This window comes from Amblyraja radiata, chromosome 3 (assembly GCF_010909765.2).
Source record: "Amblyraja radiata isolate CabotCenter1 chromosome 3, sAmbRad1.1.pri, whole genome shotgun sequence".
In the NCBI taxonomy this organism is placed as follows: Eukaryota; Metazoa; Chordata; class Chondrichthyes; order Rajiformes; family Rajidae; genus Amblyraja; species Amblyraja radiata.
Window position 1 is genome coordinate 79012257 of NC_045958.1, and position 27144 is coordinate 79039400.

General features: G+C 42.4%; 1 protein-coding gene across 4 annotated transcripts in view; it reads left to right on the forward strand.

The window, feature by feature from the left end:
* Positions 1-27144, forward strand: part of kiaa1958 (KIAA1958 ortholog) — a 95660-nt gene that overhangs the window by 20660 nt on the left and 47856 nt on the right. For all 4 annotated transcript variants that reach the window (XM_033018184.1, XM_033018183.1, XM_033018185.1 and 1 more), the window contains exon 2: positions 12867-14041. In XM_033018184.1, coding sequence (XP_032874075.1) covers positions 12901-14041 — 1141 coding nt within the window. In that variant the 5' untranslated portion in view covers positions 12867-12900. The remainder of the gene's footprint in view (positions 1-12866; positions 14042-27144) is intronic.

The window sequence follows — 27144 nt, forward strand, 5'->3', positions numbered from 1 at the left end:
TCAGTCAAGCACCTGCGGCCCAAACAAAGCTGTGGATTGTCAGCACTTGTAGTTTGGAGTGAATTAATTTCATTTGATGTGTTTGACATTTTGGCACCTAAACTCGGTAGGTATTGCCATTTCTTTGCAACTTTAAACATTTCCATTTTGCTTTTTGTTTATGGAAGCCGAGATTTAATGTGACGAGGGAGAGTTGAGAAAACAAGTCCTGCCACTGTATTTGCTGCATAGGAATATTAATATCCGATGCCACCTGGGAAGTACAAGGCAATTATTCATATTATGATGCAGGATCTGAACCCAAAACGTCAACTATTCCTCTGCCTCCACAGATACTGCTCGACCCGTTGAGTTTCTCCTGCAGTTTGGTTTTGTATTTGCATGGTAATTCACTTCTGTAATCTTTAGCCAGTGCAGTTTCACAAACCAGGCTAAAGTAACCTGGCTTATAAAACAATTGGTCAAAACTATGATTTCCATTGACAAAAATTAAGTTTTTGAGGTAGATGAGTTGACAGCACAGAGAGCAATGCACGAGTATGATCTAATTGCTATTGTGCCAAGCAAATTACTTAACCAAGTTACAATGAATACTCCAATTTACTAATGTCGAGCCAACCCCTTGGTGTGAATCTAAGTGTGTTGAGTTAAAAAAGAAATAGCCTTGAGTTTGTGGGGATTCAGTCATGTAGTAATTTTGTTTTTGCGTAAAGCTGGAAAGCTGAACCGGTTGCCATGAATATATTGAGGTCCGAAAAGCCTGCCCAGAATTTATGATTTCGGGTCCTGGTGAATTCATAAATTCTACAATTAAGATTTGATTTGAGGGACTGTTATATGAGCAAAGCTGACATGACAAAGCAAAAGAGCACACAAAGTTAAAATATCAGTAGCAGGAATCATCGTTTTACAGAGACACAGCATGGAAACTGGCACTTTGACCCAGTGAATCTGCGTCAACCACCCATTTTGAATTAATCCTACAATCTGAGTTTTTTTCTTTATTCATTCAAAGAAGAGATATCTCACCTGAAAAGATAGCTATTAATCACTGTTGTAAGTCAGTGATTTCACAATTAAAATTGTAATGGGTCTGGAGTGTCAATGGCAGATTTTCTTCTTGCTGAGCTATGTATAGCAATGTTACAAAATTTTGAGATTTTAAAAATCAAGTCTTTAATTTATCCCATCAGATAAAGCATAAAAATAAGTTTAATTTGACACCTAATTCACTTTCATATCTTCGGTATTAAAAAGGTTATGGCCATTTTCATACTCGGAAATTGGCATCTTGTTCCCTATTGCTTTTTCATTGACTTAACACAAAAGCTGTGATCGAGAACATTTAAAGGCCGATAACTTTCTTAAAATTTAAGAGAACTGAAAGAAGTAGATTGAAGCATTCTGAAACAAATATGAAACAATCTTACTTAGATGACTTGAAATTAAAGCATATAATTAGTTAGTTACCTAATTGTAGCTAATTACAAAATTCAATTACTAGATCTAAACATCTATCCATTTCTTAAGAATAGATTAACATTTTTAAATAGGTCACAGCTTAAGGATAAGGGGGAAATCCTTTAAAACCGAGATGAGAAAAACTTTTTTCACACAGAGAGTGGTGAATCTCTGGAACTCTCTGCCACAGAGGGTAGTTGAGGCCAGTTCATTGGCTATATTTAAGAGGGAGTTAGATGTGGCCCTTGTGGCTAAGGGGATCAGAGGGTATGGAGAGAAGGCAGGTACGGGATACTGAGTTGGATGATCAGCCATGATCATATTGAATGGCGGTGCAGGCTCGAAGGGCCGAATGGCCTACTCCTGCACCTAATTTCTATGTTTCTAAATAGCCTAAGTGTCCAAATAACATTCACACAAGAATGCAGAATATAACATAATTTTTAAATCTCATTGTCATGGGTTTATAGGCCAAATGGAAGGAATTTAATGTTTAATACCTGTAAATTAATGGCCATTTAAATCAGCTTGCGAGTGGGATTTTCTGGAACTGGACCATTTAGAACGTTGAGGTTGCGGTGAATTTATACCCCCATATCTGCAGCAAATACACTGCCGGTTCTTCGGGGGGAAAAAATCACCGTTTCGCAACTTAAAATGTGAATTAAATACATCTTAAGAAACACTTTTATACATTAAAAATAAACTACTTTCTTTTACCTGGTCCTCCATAAAACCGTCCCAGTTGTCGGCATTGAGGCTGCTTTTAAAATCATTCCAGCGATTAACTTGTCGGGTGAATTTTTTTTTAAAACACACAGAACAGCCGTAGGAATGATTCTTTAGCAAAATCTTGCACTCCAACAAATATAATTCAGGACCAAGTCGGAAAAAAAAAACGGTCTTAACCCCGCCCCTCCCCTCAAACGCGCCAAAATCGCGCACACGGCGAGTGGCAGAATTACAGAGCCGCTGAAGGTAAGTTTTGTAACATACCTACTATGTAGGTTTATGTGCCAAGCTGGTTGTGTATGGTAAACATTTTGATTGTTCGTTTTTTACATTCGATTTTGTGTAATTAACTGAATATAATTTTGCCAGCGTCTGTGAAGTTAGAATTTGTTCCTGAATTACTAATCCAGATGTTGTTGTAGTTGCGGATACTCAAAATTAACTCGGGCGACGTGGAGAGTTCTTCAAGAAGTTCAAACCTTTATTTCCAAATTAAGGCTGGAACACTCAAAGAGCAAATCACTTGAGAGTTCACTCCAAACCAAGAGTTGCCCCTTCTTATGGTATGTCTAACTCTGTATGTCCCACCCCAAAAGGATCTCGATACTATGGTTGAGTGGTCACAACAATGGGGCATGCAATTCAACCCTTCCAAATGTGAAACCATGCGTGTCACCAGAAAGAGGAATCCAGGTGAAACATCTTACAATATACTTGGTGCCACCCTTGAAGAATCCAAACAAACCAAGTATCTTGGCATCAAATTGCAGAATGATCTGCGTTGGAATGGTCAGACTCATCATGCAACGGTGAAAGCAACAGGTGTCCTAAATTTTCTGAGGCGCAACTTTCATCATTGTTCAACTTCTGTCAAGGAGAAGCTATACTTCACCCTCGTTAGACCTCATTTGGATTACGCAGTTACAGCATGGGACCCATACACAAATAAAAACATTTCTTCCATCGAACGTCCAAAGACAGGCAGCTCGATTTGTTACTGACACCTATGAGAGAGAAGCGAGTGTTACCAAACTTCTGAATTCACTGAGGTGGAACCCTCTCCAAGACAGACGTGAAGCTCACCGTTTGACCTGTTTTTACAAAATGTTAAATGGTCAGCTCGACATAGATTACAAGACCTACACCAAACCCAAACCAATTAGGAGCAGACGAGGGCATTCAATCCAATTTGTGATCCCAGCGACAAAGACAGATGTATACAGCAATTCGTTCTTCCCCCGCACAATTAAAGCATGGAATAATCTCCACCCTACTATAGTTACCCAACCAGATGCAACTAAATTTAAAGTAGCTCTTTCTTCCCAATAACCCTTTCTGGCTTGTCCTCCCTCCATCACCTCCAGTTTAAATTCCATTTGGAATATTTTGGAGGACCAAGAAACCAAGAACCCCTGGTGCATTTCCATACCCAGTCACTTGCAGACATTCCCTTATCGATAACCAATCACTTGCAAACATTCCCTCAGCAATATCTCTTTCCCCAGTAATTTTCCATTCCGTAATCCACCATTGTTTAAACCACATGGCTTCCCCTTTCTTGGGCCCCTTATTTCTCTTAGCTTGATACAGAGTTACAAAGGTCATATAATTGTCACAATTGATTTACGCTAAGTGTTAAGCTAGCAGAACCCAATGTTTACTTTTATACCTTAGGCCTCCTTTATCTCTCTTAGTCATCTCAGCTGGGGGTGTTATAAAGTTACAAAGGTCATATAACTGTCACCACTGATTTACACTAATGGCTGCAAGAGAATATTGGGCCTCCATTATCTCTTACAAAAACAATCAAACCAGAATACAAGGTTCTTGCCAGAGACCCAGGTTCGATCCTGACTACGGGTGCTTGACTGTAGGGAGTTTTACGTTCTTCCCGTGACCTGCATGGATTTTCTCCGGGGAGCTCTGGTTTCCTCCCACACTCCAAAGATATATATGTTTGTAGGCTAATTGTCTTGGTATAATAGTAAATTGTGTAGGAATTTGTTAAAGTATGGGTTTGCTGGTTGGCATGGACTCGCTGGGCTGAAGGCCCTGTTTCCACACTGTATCTGTAAACTAATCTAAACTAAACTAAACTAAACCAAAGTTTTGATCACTTGGTTATGTCTGTGGTTCTAAATTTAGACCAAATCTATAGAAAGAGAATTAGGTCCAAATTTGTTTGACAATATGTTCGTTGACACGGAAATGAAAAACACTAATTAAAGACTTAATTGCTATTGATGACATCCTACATTACATTGTTATCATATCACATCCATCTATATACTCGCCTACGAGTTGGGGGCTATGCGTCAGTGGATAGGGCGGTTATGGGGTAAAAGGAGTAAATTAATATTATTAATATAATATCAAGTGGGGTAGTTAGCGTGTATGCGGGGGGGTAGTTAGTTTGTGTGACGCCGCATGCCACCCCCTCCCCCGCAACCACACTTTGGGGGAACAGACCCAACGGGTCTGCCCTTGGTCTAGTTTACTTTTGAAACTCTGTGTGTGTGTGTGTGTGTATCATTTTTTTGCCCTTTGTCATTTTTTTGCCCTTTGATTCGTTACTCCACCAAAACCACACACAAAAACGCCGAGACTTTTACCATTTTGCTAGCGATTTCACTTTTACATTCGCTCATCCACTCCTCATCAAATCTCGTCATTTTTCTGTGCACATTTTTAATAAAATCCTGCTTCCCCCCCCCCCCCCACCACTCATTTTAATGGCTGCTGCCGCCCGTCTCTCCTCCAAAAACGCTTACATTTTTCCCACAGTTCGCTAGCGATTTCACTTCCTCCACTCCCCCCCCCCCCGGCGCGGCTCTGTCACGCTGGCCGAAGCCAAAGATCGCATGCTCCCCCCGCTGCTTTTCGCCGTCCTCGCTGGCTTGCACTCTCTGAAAATCCCGCGCGTCATCACGCAGGCGCATTGAGGGCGTACGCAGCGTCTTGATGTCGTACGCAGCGTCTTGACATCGTATGCAGCGTCTTGACGGCGTATGCCTAGCGCGTGACGTTGCGCCATGACGTCAGGCCACCCCCCCCCCCTTGCAACCACGCATTGCGGGAACAGACCCAACGGGTCTGCACTTGGTCTAGTATACTTTTAAAACTGTGTGTGTGTCATTTTGCCTTTGAAACGTATCTCCTCGAAAACCAGACGCAAAAACGGGGAGATTTTTATATATTTCGGTAGGGATTATTTACATTATGATTTCAGAAATTCACTCCTCTAAATTTGGTAACTTATTTCCCCCGATTTTGAATAAAATTGTTCACAAAACTCACTTTATAAAAATAATCGCCGTTTGCCAGCTGCTGATGTCACAATGCCCACCAATCGAGGCCCACGTGCCTCCTGCCCCCCCCCCCCCCCACCTGCCTCCTGGCCCCGCCCCACGCTGTGGATTAAAGTCATGTTTTTTTTCCATAGCATTGAATTTTATTGTTTCTCTGTGCCCCCCCCCCCCCCCCCCCCCCGGCTCTGGATTAAACATCTGCTGTTTTGCACGAGTTAAGTCTCCCCCTCCGCTCTTTAAAAGGCGCAGAAAGAACGAGCAGGTTCTTCAGATCCCGAGGACACCTGCTTTCTTTTGTGAAATCACGCCCCTCTCCACGCCCAGCGCCCAGCCCAAGGGGCTAAACACTAAATACGCTCGCACCACGCCACCCGCAGCTGGACTCCCACAAAATAAGTCAGCTCGTGCTTTGGCTCGGCTTCTAGAACATTGCGGCAGCGGCCTCAACTGTTCGCACTCGCACTCGCACTCGGGCCCATGCCCGCCCACCCACTCCACCCCCCCCCCCCCCCCCCCCCCCCCCCCCTCGTACTCGGGGTCTGAAGCCTTCGGGAAACAGTCCTTTGTGACGACCCGGAGATCACCGGCTGGCTCCGGTGGTAGAGAGAGGACGCGCAGACAATGCGAGGCCGAGGCTGATTCTGAGGTCGATGGCTGTTGCTCCGCACCTGCGCGGTGTGCTCCCGGGGGCAGGGAGATCCTGGGGAGGTGAAGAGGGAGAGTGGCGGAATGAGGGAGAGGGGGGGGGGGGGGGAATGGGGGAGGTGAGGAGGGAGAGTGGGGGAAGAAGGGAATAGAGGGAGAGGAGTGGGAGACGGAGTGGGGAATAGAGGGAGCGGCCCTCCCCTCTCTCCCCCTCCCCTTTCTCCCCACCTCCCCCCTCCCCATCTTTCCCCCCTCCCCATCTCCCCCCTCCGCATCTTCCCCCTCTCCCCATCTTCCCCCTCTCCCCATCTTCCCCCTCTCCCCATCTTCCCCCTCTCCCCATCTTCCCCATCTCCCCATCTTCCCCATCTCTCTCCCCCCTCATCTCTCTCCCCCCTCATCTCTCTCCCCCCTCATCTCTCTCCCCCCTCATCTCTCTCCCCCCTCATCTCTCTCCCCCCTCATCTCTCTCCCCCCTCATCTCTCTCCCCCCTCATCTCTCTCCCCCCTCATCTCTCCACCCTCATCTCTCTCCCCCTCCCCTCCCCTTTCCCCACCTAGTCTCCTCCTTCCCCCACCTCATCCCCCATCTAATCCCCCCCCCCACCCCCCCCTCTGTGGGAGTGTAAAGCCACAGGCTTTGAGGGGACGGGACCCCTTTGAGGGGACGCAACATGTGTGTGTGTGTGTGGGGTGGTTAATGTGTGTGACGCCGAAGGCCCCCGCTCCCCCCCCCCCCCTCCGCAACCGCGCGTTGAAGGGACGGGACCCAACGGGTCCCCCTTCGTCTAGTATAAAATAAATAGCTAAAACTAGACTCGAGATGAGCAGCCTTCAATTGATATTTTTAATTCCTTTTGAGTGCTGTTATCAATTTGTGCTATTTAAGATATTCATATTTATTAATTGCTTAAAAGTAACTATTTCCTGAGAAGCTCGACAAGCGGGCACAGTCTTAAAATTAAAGCTAAAATGTTGTGGGATGATTGCAGGAAGTACCTCTTTTCACAAAAGGTTTTGGAAACCTTGATAGCCTTTCCTACAAGAAACTGACGCTGTGTTTTTTATTATCAGGGTTTTGAGAATTATGAAACTAGTATGAATGGAGATTTTTTAAAAGGACTGGTTACTCCTGGCTTTTTTGATAACTGGTATCTGCAGTTCCTTGTGTTTCTATATGGAGATACAATTGGCCATCTAAATAAATCCTGCAACAGGCTGGATTTAAGATGCTAGGATGGTGTCACTTGATAGAAATCTGATGATCAATTTATTCAATGCTAATATTGAAGAAGTGTCTTGACCCGAAACGTCACCCATTCCTTTTCTCCAGAGATGCTGTCTGACCTGCTGACCTACTATTTTCATTCACTGTTTTCTGTAGTTCATCCCCAGCAATTAAGAAACTGATGTTGATTCAGCAACAAATGGTAATGTTTGGAATATTTCTCAAATAAACATCCCTACTTTTATTTACAAACTGTCCTATCATAAACACAAAGTATCAAAGCATTTTCATCTGAACAGATACAGAACTCGTGGCCTACACAATTTGTGTAATGGAAAAATTCACTACACTGAAGGAAACAGTGTGATTTGAGTATTCTGCAGGTTGCTGTAATTGGATTTTCGCTCCACTGCTTTTAATGGCAAAATTAATTATGTATGTATAGTAATGGGTGGAAATAAACATGTTGAAAGGCAGCTGTAAAGATGGAGGTTCACATCCTTAACTGAACACTGCTTGAATTTATTTTAGCTGAGGATTTGTGTACTTAGAGCAGGAAAGCTGTCCCGATTTTTAATTTCCAGCTATCAGAGACTGACCCTTATTGAACAGCCATTAGACGCCTTACTATGTGTTAGTTAACCAATTGGTTTATGGCCTGATGAATGCAACTCATTAATTGATGAGGTTTGGTTCTCGTGAGATTGAATGGTTATACCAGGTGTAGATCCTACATTTTTGTTGGATTTTCCTGTAGACCTGGATATCCAAAATTGCTTTAATGCTATTTCTTGAGAGGAACGGAGCAGCTAATCAGGGCACAGGAAATTCCCTTACAAAGCAGAGAAACTGATGACCAAGCACAACAAAACTGCAATGATCTGTCATGGCCAAGAATTTGGTGCTGGATTAGCAGATTTTATTCCTACTAATTGTTCAACACACATTTAATTCAACTTTTTTTAGATATTGCACAGCATTATAATAAATGTTTCTGTGAAACCAATTGAGTTAGAAGGGAGTATATGAACTGGTGCCCTGGTGAGGTGCACAGACGCATGGCAAACATCACCTGGGTAGAATGTCAAATCACTTGAATTTCTGAATAGTCGGATTGGGAATTGTTGTTTTACTATAATCTGATTTTACTGATGGTTGAGATGAATATTTGAAAAGCTTTGTGTTGCATACATAGAAACATAGAAAATAGGTGCAGGAGTTGTCCATTCGGCCCTTTGAGGCAGCACGACCATTCAATATGATCATGGCTGATCATCCAAAATCAGAACCCCTTTCCTGCTTTTTCCCCATATCCCTTAATAACTAAGAACTAAAATTACCTTCTTGAAAACATCCAGTGAACTGGCCTCCACTGCCTTCTGTGCAGAGAATTCCACAGATTCACAACTCTGGGTGAAAACGTTTTTCCTCATCTTAGTCTTAAATGGCCTACCCCTTATTCTTAAACTGTAACCCCTGGTTCTGGACTCCCCCAACATCGGGATCATTTTTCCTGTATCTCACCTGTCCAATCCCTTAAGTACTTTATATGTTTCTATAAGATCCCCTCTCCTTCTAAATTCCAGTGAATACAAGCTCAGTCGACCCATTCTTTCATCATATGTCACATATGTATAACCGAGGCAGTACACAGGTGACGCCACGTGTTGACGCCGAACAGTACCGAACAATCCTATCTACTGCCTTCCGCAGCACATGGCAGCAACCCCCCCCCCCCACACGGGGTCTCCCCATTGTTCTCGCCGTTCCACTTCGCTCTTGGTGGCACGGTTCCGTCGGGGCCAATTCGGAGTTATGCGTATCTAGCACGTTTGTGGTACTTGTATTTTGAGAAATATCAAATTCTCATTCTGCTTAATAATAGTAACCTAATACACATTTAATGAGTTTCTGCAAGCAAATGTAAGATGTGATGGTGTATTATAGCACGAACCCATACTCCCCGAGTGAAAAAGGGATTGAGAATTTATATGGGAGTGAGGGAACAGAAAAAATGGTAATTCAAGTTGTCTGCTTACGTTGATCATAACTAGTTGCATTGTCATTTAATTTGTACCCTTGACAAAATCAGTCATCTTAAAAGATAAAAATAAAACCACATTTTAACAACTAATATATCTACTCATTTAATCCTAAAATCATGGAAGATTATAACATATTAAGAATCCAAAAGACCACAGATGTTGGGATCTATAAAATCAAACTGATCATGGAACTCAGTGGGTCAGGCAATATCTGCGGAGGGAAATGGACAGTTGATTAGACCCTTCATTTAGACTGGATGATAAGAGACTATTCAGCCCATTGCGTCAGTTCTGGTGGAATAAAAAGTTCTATCCAACTTAAACCTGCCTTCAGCACCAAAGTCTGTAGCCCGACAGGCCTGGTCTCCTCATGTACATACATACCCAGGCAATATAATGTGTCAAGGAATTCTGCCTCTATTCTCCATTTCGGTGGTGAGTTACAGACCCCCATCATTTTTTTGGGAAAAAAAGTTGTTCCTTCTCTAACTCCTCTTTAATCTTTCTACTAATTAACCATATAACCATATAACAATTACAGCACGGAAACAGGCCATCTCGGCCCTACAAGTCCGTGCCGAACAACTTTTTTCCCTTAGTCCCACCTGCCTGCACTCATACCATAACCCTCCATTCCCTTCTCATCCATATGCCTATCCAATTTATTTTTAAATGATACCAACGAACCTGCCTCCACCACTTCCACTGGAAGCTCATTCCACACCGCTACCACTCTCTGAGTAATGAAGTTCCCCCTCATGTTACCCCTAAACTTCTGTCCCTTAATTCTGAAGTCATGTCCTCTTGTCTGAATCTTCCCTATTCTCAAAGGGAAAAGCTTGTCCACATCAACTCTGTCTATCCCTCTCATCATTTTAAAGACCCCCTTCAAGTCCCCCCTTAACCTTCTGCGCTCCAGAGAATAAAGACCTAACTTATTCAACCTTTCTCTGTAACTTAGTTGTTGAAACCCAGGCAACATTCTAGTAAATCTTCTCTGTACTCTCTCTATTTTGTTGACATCCTTCCTATAATTGGGCGACCAAAATTGTACACCATACTCCAGATTTGGTCTCACCAATGCCTTGTGCAATTTTAACATTACATCCCAGCTTCTATACTCAATGCTCTGATTTATAAAGGCTAGCATACCAAAAGCTTTCTTTACCACCCTATCTATATGAGATTCCACCTTCAAGGAACTATGCACGGTTATTCCCAGATCCCTCTGTTCAACTGTATTCTTCAATTCCCTACCATTTACCATGTACGTCCTATTTTGATTTGTCCTGCCAAGGTGTAACACCTCACATTTATCAGCATTAAACTCCATCTGCCATCTTTCAGCCCATTCTTCCAAATGGCCTAAATCACTCTGTAGACTTTGAAATGAAATCCTCTTCATTATCCACAACACCCCCTATCTTGGTATCATCTGCATACTTACTAATCCAATTTACCACACCTTCATCCAGATCATTGATGTACATGACAAACAACAAAGGACCCAACAGATCCCTGAGGCACCCCACTAGTCACCTGCCTCCAACCCGACAAACAGCCATCCACCATTACCCTCTGGCTTCTCCCATTCAGCCACTGTTGAATCCATCTTGCTACTCCTGCATTTATACCCAACAGTTGAACCTTCTTAACCAACCTTCCATGAGGAACCTTGTCAAAGGCCTTACTAAAGTCCATATAGACAACATCCACTGCTTTACCCTCGTCAATTTCCCTAGTAACCTCTTCAAAAAATTCAAGAAGATTAGTCAAACATGACCTTCCAGGCACAAATCCATGTTGACTGTTCCTAATCAGACCCTGTTTATCCAGATGCTTATATATATTATCTCTAAGTATCTTTTCCATTAATTTGCCCACCACTGAAGTCAAACTAACAGGTCTATAATTGCTAGGTTTACTCTTAGAACCCTTTTTAAACAATGGAACAACATGCGCAGTACGCCAATCCTCGGGGACTATTCCCGTTTCTAATGACATTTGAAATATTTCTGTCATAGCCCCGGCTATTTCTAGACTAACTTCCTAAGTCTTAATTCTTAATTACCCTAAGTCCATGCCCCTTGTCTTTGACCTCCCTAATAAGGAGAATATGTCCTTTCTATTTATCTTAGCCATTCAATTTTATATTAGTTAAATCTTTCCCAGGCCTTCTCTGTTTATCTAATCTTCTTCTATGGCTATAGTTTTCCACTTTGGGCTACAGTAAATCTCCTCTGAACCATCTCAAGTGATATTGATTACTCGGTAAACAAAACTCCCAGATCCCATGCCTTCTCTGAGGGATTTACTCAAGGCATAATATTCATGGTGGATATAATATTCATGGTGTATTCCCGCAGGAATTCTATTTTCCCAGGTATAAATGGGAATGCAAAGTTGCATAGAGGTGGGGGAACAGTAAGAATGGGCATTTTATTTTTGAATCTGATCATTTCAGACTGATGTGTAGAACAGGTCTACAAAATGCTGTAAATGGTCTTGACTCCATTTATTTAATGTGGGCATCACTCTAATCCAGCATTGATTGCACAAACCTAGTTGGTCTTTAATCACTGGCGGTGATCATTAGTCATTTTAAACAAATGTAATCTGCTGGGTTATGGTTTACCATTACTGCTGTTGGTAAATTTCAAGGTTTTATTCCAGTTTTTGGTCAGATTGATGATTTTCTAGAAGCAGAACTGAGTCCACTGAATACTTTAAGAGTGAATCACTCAGTGACATGTGCCAATGGTAAAGTTCTTGCCTTGAGTGCTCTTTTTATGTTAGTTCACTGCTGGTGTGACTGATTTGTTTTGAACTTTCCCCTTTTTGCTGCTTTGAAAGTATAGTGATTTAGGATTGTTTCCAAAAGATCAAACTCCAATATTGTGAAGGATGGTTGAACAGTGGTCAGCAGAACACTGGTAGCATCTTCACCCAAACCTCAACAAAAAGTACAGTACTGAAGATAATTTATACCTTGGAATGACCAGTTTACAGATGGGAATTGTGAATCTATTCAGCTTGAAATATAATTCCCTGATCAAAAATAGCGTTTCAGTGCTGCTTCCCGACTGAATGGACAGGGCTACAGTCTTAAGTGAGTACAGGTTTGAGTGATTGAACTAAGCTGTCTTAATTAAAGAGAATTAAATGCTATTGTGTAATGGAATACATTTCTGAGGATCACAAATGTATATATAGGTACAAATGGTGTGATTTCTTGTCTATGTTTGAAGTGTCAGTCTACATCTATCTGGTTCTGATATAATTAACTCAAAATTGACCTGTGATAGTTGAATTACTAATCTGTTTATAATTTTAACATGAGCTCTTGAAGCCTAGTTTGCTGCAGCTTATTAGTATGCCCTTTGAGTCGTGAAGTTGTGACTGCAGCAGCCCAGTCTGATATTTTTCTTTCCCCGTTTCATCTTCCAGAACACTGACTACTGAAGATTGAGAACGCAACAAGATGGAGGACTGTCTTCACACGTCTTCAGAAAACTTGTCCAAACTGGTTAGCTGGGCTCACAGTCATGGAACAATCTGCAGTCTCATTCCAAACCTGAAGCACTTGTTGACTGAAGGGGCCCATGGAAACCTTACTGCAATGTGGGGCTGTGGGGCTGGTCATGCATATCACTGGCCACTGGCTGTGACCTGCAGGACAGGCTCCCAGGACAGAGTGTGCTTTCAGGACAATAGAAGCTTTAACTCGGATAGCCCCAGCATTATTGCAATGTCATCGGAGGTTCAACAAAGCCCGTCAGAGAAATACCTTAATAGGTGCTCAAAAGGAAAGGTCGAGTGTCCCAGGAATAGAGATTCCTGTGACTTTTCATATAGTGAACATTCGGAGGTTGATGAAAATGTGGAAGAGTATGATGATGGTGATTTATTTCACATGGCATGCGAATCTTCAGCAACCGATGAAGACAGTGACTATGAATCTCGGCTACAAAAGAATATACTGAAGAGGCGTGAAGTAGGGTCTTCTCTTGCACTGGACACCCCAAATCACCTTGTTCTTGAAAACAATAATGAAGTTATTGTTAAAAAGATTAAGCAAGAGGGTCCTGAAGACTATTACATTGTGACAAATGCAGAAATAACTCTAGACAATGAGAGTTCACCTGTTACGGTGAGATCCAAGCCAAAATCTGGTCCTGCATCCTTTTTGGGGCCGACCAAATCTTCAGCCCTCCTTCCTGCTAGTCATATGCCTGAAAGGACTGACTCTAAAGCTATTTCTATTATTCCAACAAACATCACAAGGACAATGGGTCCCAAGTCTGTAAAGAGTTGCGCAAGCTCACATAAGAAGCTGAATGACAGTCAAGGTACTGGGCAGCAGTTAGTTCTTCAAATGCCAGTCAGCACTTCAGGAGGAAACCAGCAAATCAATATCCCATTGTCAGCTCTCCAGCTTCCCGGCCAAGAGGAGCACAATGCTTCTGAAGACACAGGGATACAGATGGTAAAGACCGGAGCATCCAGCGAAGTTTCGTTATCTCCATCCATCAGTGCCGAACCTGAAGTCAGCTCCAGTCAGCAACAGTCAAGTTTGCTTCAGTCTCTGGCGAAAGATGCCAGTGCACAATCATCAGCAGCAGGTAAGAATGTGTCAAGCTCAATTGTTGCAACGCTTGTTTTAAGCTTTGGTCCTGCTATTTGTGTTCCTGAACTGTAAATACAATAGGAGAGGTAATTTCAATTTGAAGATTTTCCAACATCTGGTAATCAAATTTATTAATTTCTTAGTTAAAGGCAGTGCAGACAGAATTTTCTTCCAAAATCCAGGCAAGACTTGTTCATACCCCTCCCTTGTATGTAATGTTTTCCCTAACAGCAAAGCTGACTCAAAATCTTCTTGTTACCTGATAAATACCTTTTAAACATTAGATGATAATTTGAAGCTATGAACATTTTAAATAGCGAAAATAATTTCTGGGGTGGCTCATGGGAATGCATGAGGGATGAAAAGAAAGGATCAAAAAAGAACATGGGATGTTTGGCTCCATTCCTGATAGTCTGGCAATGTACTTTATTAGACCACTTGTTTAGATTGCAGGAAAATAAACTATTTTAATGTATTAAAACCAAACAGGATTGCTCTGAAGTCCAATTTCATTTTTTAAAGACTAATTTTGCTTTTTTTTTCCAGTTTTACAAATCGGTGTTGTGTTGGGCAATAGAATTGAATGCCTGTGTCTAAAAAAAAATCTCTCCAAGTCTCCAAGTAGTGTAGAAAATATCACCAAACAGGTTGTTGTTTTTATGAACTATATTTCGCTTCATTGAATTCATTTTTCACGCTTTTGGAATACCATTTCAGTTACAGATTAACAGTAGATTCCTGTCTGCTCAACTTGAGTTCTTTAATCTCTGTGAATAATTGTTTATCATTGTAACTCGAGAAACAGCACATCCATTTATTTTCTTCAAATGCTGAGGGTTATATAACGAGACTACTTTTGGATCATGCTGTCCAAAACACCACCAGTTGCGTTTTGGTAAACTTTCAACAAACTCATCTATTGTAGCTTACGACTATCAGCAAAAGTGACTTTCGGGTGCTGTTCAATGCAATTATATGAATTGATGGTTCTAGGTTTGGCTAATAAAACATTTTTGTAGCTGGTAGATGTTTTGCTCTTTCTAGAGATAGGAGGGTACTTCTTAGCTGTGCCAGGCATGAATACAAAGTATGTGGGTGAAGTATTTACATCTTTATTGCCGTTTTGAAGCATTTATATATGTCTTGCTTAGGAAGCACTGTTTCCGTGCCAAGCAGCTTTCTAATAACATGTGTTATTTGCTCCTCACACTGGATCTCAAACAATCAGCCTCCAAGAGATTTTAAGTGAAAGCCAAGATTGCATCTCTCTTTGTGAGTCTTTCATGCTCCAGTAAATTTGACATTGACATGATACAGCACACAGTATGCACTGTTGACATCTTATTGCTCTGCCTGCATCTCTCTAAGATTGTTATTAGATTTTATTTATAATACCAAAAGATGTTTTTGAATACATCAGGCTTATAGCATTATTTGTATATTGTTTTATTAATTCCACTGATGTACCCTTTGTTTGCTTTAGTTTGGTGTTTAGAAAAAAAAATGGAAACATGCCCTTCGTCCACCGTGTCCACACCGATCACATGTTCACAATAATTTTATGTTATCCCACTACCTTATCTACTCCCTACACACTAGTGGCCAGTTAACCAACAAAACTGCACTGTCTTTGGGATGTGGGAGGAAACCAGAGCATCCAGAGGAAGGCCAATCTGTCACAGGGAAAACATGCAAACTCCACAAATACAGTACCAGGGGTCAGGATCAAACCTGGGTCTCTGATGCTTTGAGGCAACAGTGCTACCAGCTGTGCCACAACGCTGCCCATTCTTCTCACACTGGGTAGCTACTTGTAAATACAAAAAAGCTCAACCCACTCTGTGTCAGCAACTTTGACATTTTTACTGGAGAATTTCCTTCAAGTATTGATTAGTGATTGTCTTTTAGTTTGGAATCCTGCACAAGTAAAAGTGGCTCTTCTGCGTCTCTCGCCTCACAGATCTAGGGACACAGTTCCAATCCTGACCTTATGGCATTTGCACGTTCTCCCTATGATTGCATGTGTTTCTCCAGGCAGCTATAGTTACCCTCACAACCCAAAAATACTGGAGGATTAATTGGCTACTGTAAACTTACCCGCTAGTGTAGTTAAGTGACAAATGGAATGGAGAGGATCATCAGTGTTCATATATATTGCTCTTTTTCCAGCAGTATTGTATTTTAGAGACCAAAGTCGTGGTTTTCATTCTGTATATTGTACCCAATATATAATGTAGGTATATTCTAGCCCAGTTTCTTCAGAAATTTTACATTAATTATTGTTGTGCTTTATCACCAAATGTCAATATTAGTTTGTCCTAATATGTAAATAGGTGTTATGTCGCACAGGTATATGACAGTTTGTTAAACTCCTATTTGCTATCAAATTTGGTACACAATAGGTCTTAATGCAAAATTTTCTGTATCCTATAAAGGATGCAGGAGGGGATTTAGGTGAAAATCGTATTGAATGAATGATTGAATGAATTAATTAATAAATGAATACGTTTATTAGCCAAGTATGTACACATACAAGGAATTTGCTTTGGTGCTCCGCTCGCAAGTAACAACACGATATACTATAACAATAACAATTACGAATGACACATAAAACATTAAACATTAATAATAAAGCATTACAGTTTAAACATGTAAATGAAATAAAATACCAGAGCAAAATGAGGCTACAGCATTTTGGTTATTGAGTAGAGCTACTCTCATGGGGAAAAAAGCTGTTTTTATGTCTGGCTGTGGTGGCTTTGACTGTCCGTAATCACATTCCAGAGGGAAGTGATTCAAAGAGTTTGTATCCAGTGTGAGAGGGGTCAGAGATGACCTTACCCGCTCGCTTCCTGGCCCTTGCAGTGTACAGTTCGTCAATGGGGGGAAGGTTGCAGCCAACTCAGCTGTTCGGACAATTTGCTGCAGCCTCCGAATGTCATGCTTGGTTGCTGGGCCAAACCAGACCATGATGGAGAAGGTGAGGACAGACTCTACATTGGCAGTGTAGAATTGGACCATCATTGCCTGTGGCAGATTGTGTTTCCTCAGCTGCAGCAGGAAGTACATACTCTGTTGGGCCTTTTTGACTGGAGTCGATGGTGCCCCCCATTTCAGGTCCTTGGAGATGATGGTTCCAAGGCTCGTAAAAGACTCCACAGATGTGAATGTGGTGTTGTTGATGGTGAGTGCGGTGAGGGGAGGGGGAGCTCTCCTAAAGTCTACTATCAATTCCACTGTCTTAAGAGCATTGAGTTCCAGGTTGTTATGAAGGCACCAGGGCGCCAGCTGTGTCACTTCCTGTCTGTAGGCAGATTCCTCCCCATCCTAGATCAGTCCAATCAGGGTTGTATCGTCCACAAACTTGAGAAACTTGCAGTGGTTTTGCCAAAATAATGGTGAAAAACAAGCGGGGTGATTTGTGAATACTATCTAAAGCATATGAGTAAAGTTTCTTCTGCATTGCATTAGACTCTACTAGTGCAATTGTTTTAGCTTGTGGCTATCAGAGTTAGTCTAGCAACTAGGATTGCACTAATTAAAAGTACCAAATGGGCTATTGGTGACATTTCAGTGAGTGAGAATGGTGTCATTTATGAACGTATGCAAACATCTTAAAGATTGATAGTTTAAAAGTTTTTTTTGTGTAATTTGGGTGTTGATTGCCCAGTCATTTCTGAGTGGTTTAGCATAACATTCTGCATTCCTAAAGAGCTAACTCACATTGTGCTCTGGAATTGCAGGTGCCTGGAAATCTACTGTTTGCAGTGCTTTCACTTGTAAGTGATGTTGCATTCTTTCTTGGCAACATCTTCACCCGTGTGCCGCGTTAGCGAGTGTTTTGTGCTGCTCCTATATCCATTTGTTCACTTGGATAAATTGAAATTCATTTTTATAAAGGACTTTTTAACAAACATTATTTCAGAAATCATGTTTTAAACTATTTGGTTACCTTTAGTGTTGTTTGATTTTGTACTGGTCATGGTTGAGATTCTCAGTGGACTAATCAATCTATCACGATAAATGTGACGAGCCCCATCAGTTCTACACGCTAGCTTGATTTCCCTCTGACTTGAAAATATGTATACTTGTTCAAGTGAGTTTATTGTCATGTGTCCCTGTATAGGACAATGAAATTCTTGCTTTGCTTAAGCACACAGAAAATAGTAGGCATTTACTACAAAATAGATAAATGTGTCCATATACCATGATATAAATATATACACACATGAATAAATAAACTGGTAAAGTGCAAATAACAGAAAGTGGTTATTAATAATCAGAGTTTTGTCCGAGCCAGATTTAATAGCCTGATGGCTGTGGGGAAGTAGCTATTCCTGAACCTGGTTGTTGCAGTCTTCAGGCTCCTGTCCCTTCTACCTGAAGGTAGCAGGGAGATGAGTGTGTGGCCAGGATGGTGTGGGTCTTTGATGATACTGCCAGCCTTTTTGAGGCAGCGACTACGATAAATCCCCTCGATGGAAGGAAGGTCAGAGCCGATGATGGACTGGGCAGTGTTTACTACTTTTTGTAGTCTTTTCCTCTCCAGGGCGCTCAAATTGCCGAACCAAGCCACGATGCAACCGGTCAGTATGCTCTCGACTGTGCACCTGTAGAAGTTAGAGAGAGTCTTCCTTGACAATCCGACTCTCCGTAATCTTCTCAGGAAGTAGAGGCGCTGATGAGCTTTTTTGATAATTGCGTTAGTGTTCTCGGTGTTCAAAAGGTAATTGGATATGTACTTAGAAAGGACAAATTTTTGGACCATGAGGAAAGAGCGGTTTAGTGTGATTAGTAGAATATTATTTACAATCAGCTATCACATGAGCTTGACAGACTGGACTCCTGTATTAAATGATATGTTGATATGGAGAACAAGATGTGCTGAAAATGCACCATTTTTAACCATGACATGTGCTACAAATGTAGGAACATATAAAATTGTATAGAAAGTAAAAATGTGTGTGTGTTTGCCCTTGAACTGAGACCGCTACTGTTTCAAATAGGGAGTGTGTACCTCATTAACTTATGCATAAAATATTCAAAAATGTTTTTTTCCTGCAGTATTTAGGTTTAGTAAACTCAAAAGTGTTTATTCATTGCTGCAATGCATCTGTTTGGTAGCCTGCAAACTGATGGCACAACTTCAAGCTTGTTGATAGTTGAATGAGTCGGTCAAAGAAAAACTGAGCTTAATTTTTGACTCCCGTTTTTAATTGGGGGGGGGGGGGGAAGCAGAGACACTTCCTTTTATTATACTACTGTTAAACTAAGTTATTTTGTCAGTCCAATTCAAGAAAACTTGATTCAAACCATTGCTGCTAAAATCAATTCTTTATTCTGACAGCGCTGGATAATTCTTTAAACCTTCCAACACAGAGCTAGAAACTCTGGGGCAGGTCGAAAGAACTACTACTTTGGTACAAACGTAACACATTATATAGGTATTAGACAATTATGATACAGAAGGAGTGGCAAACTATTAACCAATCATTATGGTTTACAATACATTTAGCTTATTTGCATTAACCAATCAACTAAATCCTTTCCAGTGATGACAACACGTATAGTCACATGATTTCCCCTTTTCTGGCCCCTTTACAACCCTTTTTCCCTCTGTGGTTTTCTTTAACATCTTTGCTCAAAATCATTTTATTTCAATGAAGTAAAACCACAGAAATATAAAACGAATTTCCATAGACCACCTCTCAGAATATAAAATACACATCATACAGCAATCACACAATATATACACACAAAACATATACAGGTGCACAACCTTTTATCCGAAAGCCTTGGGACCAGACACTTGTCGGATTTCGGAATTTTTCGGATTTCCGAATGGAAGATTTTTAGCATAGATTAGGTAGGTAGCGGCTTGAAAAGTCTGGAGCGGCTGCCTCCTCCCCGGAGACCGGGGAATCATTGCATAAATGTTAGTCAGTTAGTTTGGAGGGATTTTATGTGGTGGGGGGGTGAAGGGGGAAACTTTAATTCTTAGTCCCCTACCTGGTCGGAGAGGCGGGGAGCGGGCAATGCCTTACCGGGTCGGCGTGCAGTAAGCTCCGGAGCGCTGTGGCCGCCGACTCCCAACATCGCGGAGCTGGGGGCTGGGGGCTGCGGGCGTCCGGCCGCGGTTGCAGCTCCGACCCCGGCAACTCTACCCCTGGCTGCGCGGCGCTCCAAATCCAGCGCGGCCCGCGGCCGGACGCCCGCAGCCCCAGCGCCGCGATGTTGGGAGTCGGCGGCGTCGCAGCGCTGGGATACCAGCGGGGAGCGGGCAATGCCTTACCGGGTCGCCGTGCGGTAAGCTCCGGAGCGCTTTGGCCGCCGACACACAACATGTCGGCGGCCACAGCGGTGCTGGGGCCGCGGGCCGCACTGGATTTGGAGCGCCGCGCAGCCAGGGGTAGAGTTGCCGGGGTCGGAGCTACAACCGGCGCCGCCCGCGGCCGGACGCCCGCAGCCCCAGCTGGGAGTCGGCGGCCACAGCGCTCCGGAGCTTACTGCACGGCGACCCGGTAAGGCATTGCCCGCTCCCCGCCTCTCCGACCAGGTAGGGGACTAAGAATTAAAGTTTCCCCCTTCACATAAAAGCCCTCCAAACTAACTGACTAACATTTAAGCAATGATTTACAGATGTTTAAGTGTCTCCCCGGTCTCCGGGGAGGAGGCAGCCGCTACAGGTAGTACAGACCTGGGTTGACCGTGGGTCGTTTCGGGTCAAGTTTGGCGCCAAACGCGAGCTTTGGTGTGCAGACGACATCCTGGAACAAATGGCCGGTTTTCGGAGTTTTTCGGTTTCCGGAACTCCGGATAAAAGGTTGTGCACCTGTATTTTCACTTTTGGAAAAGAAAGTTATTTCTAAAACTACAGATTTAAACAAAGTCTAATACATACAACCCTAATTAAAACACAATACACTTCACAAATTATTTCCCTTCTTCATAGTTAAAATACAGTTACTTATGGATTAAATATGAGTTTTTCAATACAATTCAATTTATTGTCATTTGGACCCCTTGAGGTCCAAACGAAATGTCGTTTCTGCAGCCATACATTACAAAACAAAAAGACCCGAGACACAACACAGTTTACACAAACATCCATCACATCGTTGTGATGGAAGGCAAAAAAAAACTTATCTCTCCACTGCACTCTCCCCCCCCGATGTCAGAGTCAGAGTCAAAGTCAAAGCCCCCGGCTGACGATGGCGATTGTCCCGTGGCCATTAAAGCCACGCCGGGTGATGCAAGGTCGCGCACCGGGTCTTGGTGTTAGAGCCCCCGGCGTGCGCTCGCAAAGTCCCGCGGCCATTCCAAGCCGCGCGGGGCGATGGTGTAAGGCCCCGCTCAGGTGCTCTTCAACCCCGCAACTCGGGCGGGAGAAGTCGCCATTGCAGAAGCCCCGAAAAGCGGTCACCCAGCAGGGACCCGCGGGCTCCCGGTGCCGCAGTCCGCCAAACCCGCAGTTGCAGCCTCCGAAACTCTGGAGATCGGGTGGCAGCAGCGCTCCACCACAGCTCCACCCGCTCCGGACTCGGCCAGCCCCGTGACGGTGAGTAGTCGGCAGCTCCGCAGCTGGAACCCCAGGTCGTTCCTGTTGGAGGCTGCTCCACGTTGCAGCCCCAACGACAACGGAGACCCGACAAAGAAAAGGTCGGGTCTCCCGTGCAGGGGAAAGATTTTAAAGTTACCCCCTCCCCCCCACCCCCCCACCCCCCCACACACATACCCCAACAAAAAAAATAACAAAAGCTACATAAAAACGAGACAAAAAATAATAAAACAGACGGACTGCAGAGGCCGCTGCTGACGAGAGTCGCGCCGCCCACCGAGACTTGACAAAGTGGTAAGGACTTAAGTTATTTCTACAATCCCCAACCACACAAAGGCCACTAATTGTCACACTTGATAAATTATAATCGCTTCTTCCCAAGCTCGGGTCTAGTTTCATTCTGAATTACAACCTCCCTCTTCTATCTCTGGACGAAGGGAATGTAAGGCCTTCTCACTAATAGCATTCCACACAGCAAATGGAAGATTATCAAAACAGTTACTTTCTCAGTTTTCTATAAACATAAGAAACCACCTTTATACAAAGGTCACACAACCATCACCTATCTCTTATCTAAACATAAATACATTTAAACAGCACAAACCAGATTACACACTATTATCTAGCCTTGGTGCCCACGACCCAATATAGACAACCATAAATCCCCTTTATTGCACACCCGAGCTCAAAGATGTGCCATAAAGAAAGGACACATGATGCTCATGTCCTGAGAAGAAACCCATCAATAACCTATACTCTAAACACCAAACTAAACCAAATACAACTTCTGACAGCGTTATAGCTGCTTCAAAGCAAACAAAGCTACGCCTATTCACATCAACATCTCCATGTTATGATAAGCCATCTGTTCTCCTATGTGTATGTGTTCTTTATTTCTTTGTGTGGCCATGTATTTCTGAAAACCTCAGCTCCAAGTCCTTCTCTTGCAACTTAACATAAGTTCCTCACACAAAAGTTATCATCTGATCAATTCTATTGTATAATATTTCCTCACTACCCTGCACGCAACAAAAAAGCTTTTCACTGTACCTCGGTAAAGTAAAGCAAAGTAAAGTATCCTTTATTGTCATTCAGACTTTTCAGTATGAACGAAATTTCGTGCCTTGCAGTCATAACATAGAATAAAATAACAAAGCACACAATAAACACAGATTTAACTTCCACCACAGTGAGTCTACCAGGCCCGCCTCACTGTGATGGAAGGCAAAAGTCCTTGTCTCTTCCCTCCTTGTTCTGCCTCTGCGTTGAGGCGATCCAGGCTTCCGATGTTGTGACCCCGCCGGGTGATGGTAAGTCACGCGGCTGAATCCGAGCTCCGCGAACGGGCCAGTTCAACCTCCGCGGCCCGGGGCGTTCGAAGCTGCCGAAGCTGCCACCCTCCTGTCCAGCGGACGAAGCTGTTGTTGCGGGAGCTCCTGCGAACAGGTCACCATCCTGGGACCTGCGAGCTCCCGACGTCATCCACAGGGCCCGCGGCCGAGCCTCCGAGGCTCCGGTCGGGTCGCCGCCGCCGCAACGCTCTGTCTCCGAAGACTCGAGGTCGGTCCCAGTGGAGGCTGCCAGCTCCGCCATTAGGCCTCAGCGCAGACGGAGACGGGGGATCCGACAAGAAAAGGTTGCATCCCCCCCCGAAGGAAGAGTAAAAACTGTTCCTCCCACCCCCCCCACATATACACAACTAAAATAAACTGAAACACCAGGACAAAAGAAAACAAAAAAAGAAAAGACAAACGAACTGCAGGCGAGTCGCAGCTGCAGGGCAGCGCCGCCACTTCCGGAGTGATAATAAACTAAACTACACGTGATAATAAACTAAAACTATATCCATTAGTAATTCACTTTTGGAATACTCGTGCATATCTTTTTCACGCCTACACTTCAATACTTGATTATTGTTTAGATTTGCCTGCCATGCTCTACTTTCTGAAAACTTCCATTTTAGAAATGTTTGTCAGGTATCTCATCTGACACCATATCCTGAAACCTCCTGTAACTGGAAGAGGTCTGAAGAAGGGTTCTGACCTGAAATGTCATCTATTCCTTTTCTCTAAAAATGCTGCTTGACCTGCTGAGTTACTCCAATATTTTGTGTCTATCTTTGGTATAACCAGCATCTGCAGTTCCTTCCTACACATCATCCTTATGTGCCTTTTTGATCAAGGAAGTATGGGTCCTGCCTTAAGATAGATGACCTTTTGCAACTTCCCTCCCCTGTACTTCCATTCCTGTTTAAAAATCAATGGGATTTGAATTTAAAATACACATTTGCTTTCTTATGGTACCTTTCATGTCCTTCCGGAATATTTCGGAGCACTTTGCAGCAAATGAACTCCTTAACAAAAATATGGCTGCTAATGTCGTCCATCATATCTTATTATTTTGTCAGTAACTATTTTTACTGTCTGTGGAAGGTATTTAGGAACCCATTTTTTAAATGTGTTGGGGCTTACTCCTGTGCCTAATAATAATTTATTTAACCCCAAGATATACACAAAAAGCTGGAGTAATTCAGCGGGTTACTCTGGAGTAATTCTTGAGAAAATGAATGGCTGATATTTCGGGTTGAGACCCTTCTTCAGACTGAAAGTCAGGGGAAAGAAATGAGAGATATAGACGGTGATATAGAGAGATATAGAACAAATGCATGAAAGATATGTTAAAAATGTAACGATGATAAAAGAAACAGGCCATTGTTAGGTCTGGGCAGGCAAAAATGAATTTACAGACAACGAGACTCAACAAAAAGATTTTGAAGCTCGTACAACTTGGAAGGGATGGGGAGAGAGGGAATGCATGGGTTACTTGAAGTTGGAGAAATCAATATTCATACTGCTGCATTGTAAGCTGCCCAAGTGAAGGTCAGATGCTTGTTTGAACTCCTGCCCTTCAAACAAAGGTGTTACCACACTGCTGTTGGGCAGGGAATTGCAGGATTTAAATCCATTGATAGTGAAGGAACTGTGATTGCATTTCCAAATCAGAAATGACTTGCAATTCATTGTACTTATTTACCTTGTCCTACAGGGTGCTAAAGGTCACAGGTTTTGGAGAAGCCTTTGGAGCAGCCTGAGTTAGTAATAGCAGTACACTCTGCAAATGAAAAACGCTGTAGTCATTGTGCATCATTGGTGGAGAGACTGATGACTGGTTCACATGTGGATGTAGTTCCAATCAAACAGGCGCCTGTGTCCTGAAAAATATCAAGATAGGAGTGTTGGAGCTGCACTCACCCAAGTCAAGAAGTCTATTCCATTATGCTACTGACATGTGCCGTGTAAATGATCTAAAGGGTTTGGAGTATCAGACATGAATGGGTTATTGAAGATTCTCAGTCTCAGATCTGCTCTTGAAGCCACGCTATATACATTAGTGGTCCAAAGTTCACACGCAGGATGTTGATTGTAAGAGACTGGGTAATGACATTGCTATTGAATCTTAAGGGTAAGAAAGATGGACTCTCTTTTGCCCGGAACTACTGTGGCAGAAATCTTATTTACTTACGTCTGAAACTTCTGTTGGTTTTTCTGCAGACAGGCATAGATGGCTTCTTGCACTGGGGGATAACAATTAAATGCTTTATTAATGGCATTATATTTAAACAATTTGATCTCTGTTAACAAATTTTATCCCAGCCAAATGTGAAGTAATTGTCAAGCTCTAGTCATGTGATCTTGCATCTTCTTTAAAATCTTTTTAAAGGCATAAGAACTGCATTTTCACTACTCAGTTATGATTGTTTATAATGGGCTCATTTGTTAGTATAGTACAACAGTGGTCCACTTTCAATAGTGTAATAACTAGGAACAAAGTGAGGGCAGTCAGCCAGAAGCACTGAGCTACTCAGTTACTGAAATGAATGAGCTAAATTAAATACACTGCACATACCTCGAGTGCAGCACAATATAAGCAATTTGTTTGTATCTGTGGGATGGGGCCTTTTTTGTCCTCCTGATAATCATGGCAGAATAAACAAATTGCAATCTGCTTTGAAAAAGGTTCCCAAGTTTTTTTAACTACTGCTCTGTGCTGACAGTGCAGTAATTTGCTTGTGGGCAATGAGGGCCTCTGTATGATGGAATAAAGAATTAGCCAGAACTGTTAGTTATGTTCTTTATTCAGTAACCTGTGTGAAAGAAGGGTGTATGCGAAATCATTGGGTAGTGATTGAGGGTGCACCCTTTCTGATGATTGCCCTGAACCACTATTGAGTGCTCGACTAAGTTACAAGAACAGTGATAAATAAGACTTAATTTTGCATAACTTACTGAGAACATCATTGGTGATCAGAGGGAGCGAGTAGCAGGAAACATTCCCAGTGCATTTCGTTGACTTTCACTGTTGAAGATAGATCTTTAGTGCTATATTTAACGTGCCAATATATTGCAGGCAAAATTTAAGCAATATGAGCTGTTAATGGGATATTCCTTTTGTGTGACATTTTTAATTCAGCTCAACACTTTCACTGTCACAGAAGATCATTTGTGATGCATAACTGCTTAGCTAAATAATTGTATGTCTAGATTGAAAAAGCAAAAATATGTACAAGGGTTGATTAAAGGTAATTCAGTAAAAGCAACGGTTGACAAAAAATAACTGAGAAAGTAACATGTTTATTTTAAATTAACTTTAATGCTAATTTAAAATGATTTGTTTTTAAGTGATCTAGAGGGATTTTCAAAATTTTAAATATTAATTTATTTTTTAATTAAGATGTTTTGTAATATCAGGTACATTATAAAGCTCTGACAGATGGCAAAACTGTTGGAATGGCATCCATTAGAGACTTCCAGTCCTTGTTCTGGTCCATGTGACCTGATTCTATCTCATAATGCCCATGCTTCACACTATGCTTCACCACTTGACTCAGGATGATCATTACCAGCAAGATCAGTCTTCAGATCTGGACCAGGTAAGTGTAGAGCAACTGACACATACTCAAAGTAAAGATCCATCAGGTTTACTGGCGTATAATAAAGTTACACAGCATTGTTGGCATCACTGTGTCTGCATCATGACTGGCAGCTTGTGTCAGGAGGCGTTAGTATAAATGGTGTAGGTATGATAAAAATCCGGACTGAATTATAGATAATAGTGGTGTGAAGCATTTGTTGTTAGTATTAGTTAACATATAAGTAGAACAGATCTACAGTAAGTTTGAGGCCATGGGCAAGGGAATCCACTCTACACAATCCACTCTACACAATCAGCCATTTTTGAATATGAATATTTTCAGGGTACAATTTGCATAAATATCAAATGGCATGTTTATTATTATACTTGTACTACCAGTAAAATCTGAATGTTATCCTTTAAAGTGTGAAAGTGAGAGGGAGAGATGACATTAAACCTGTACATAATAGTGCAGGCTCCAGTCCTGAGCAGTTGAGGTTTTGAATGAATGGAGGGCACATTCTACGTTTTATAAAAACGGGGGGAAAATAAAGCTCTGGTTATGATAATGAACTTTGTTAAACATGCTGTGATTATGGTCTATTGCTCAGGAGCAAGCTCTTCATAAT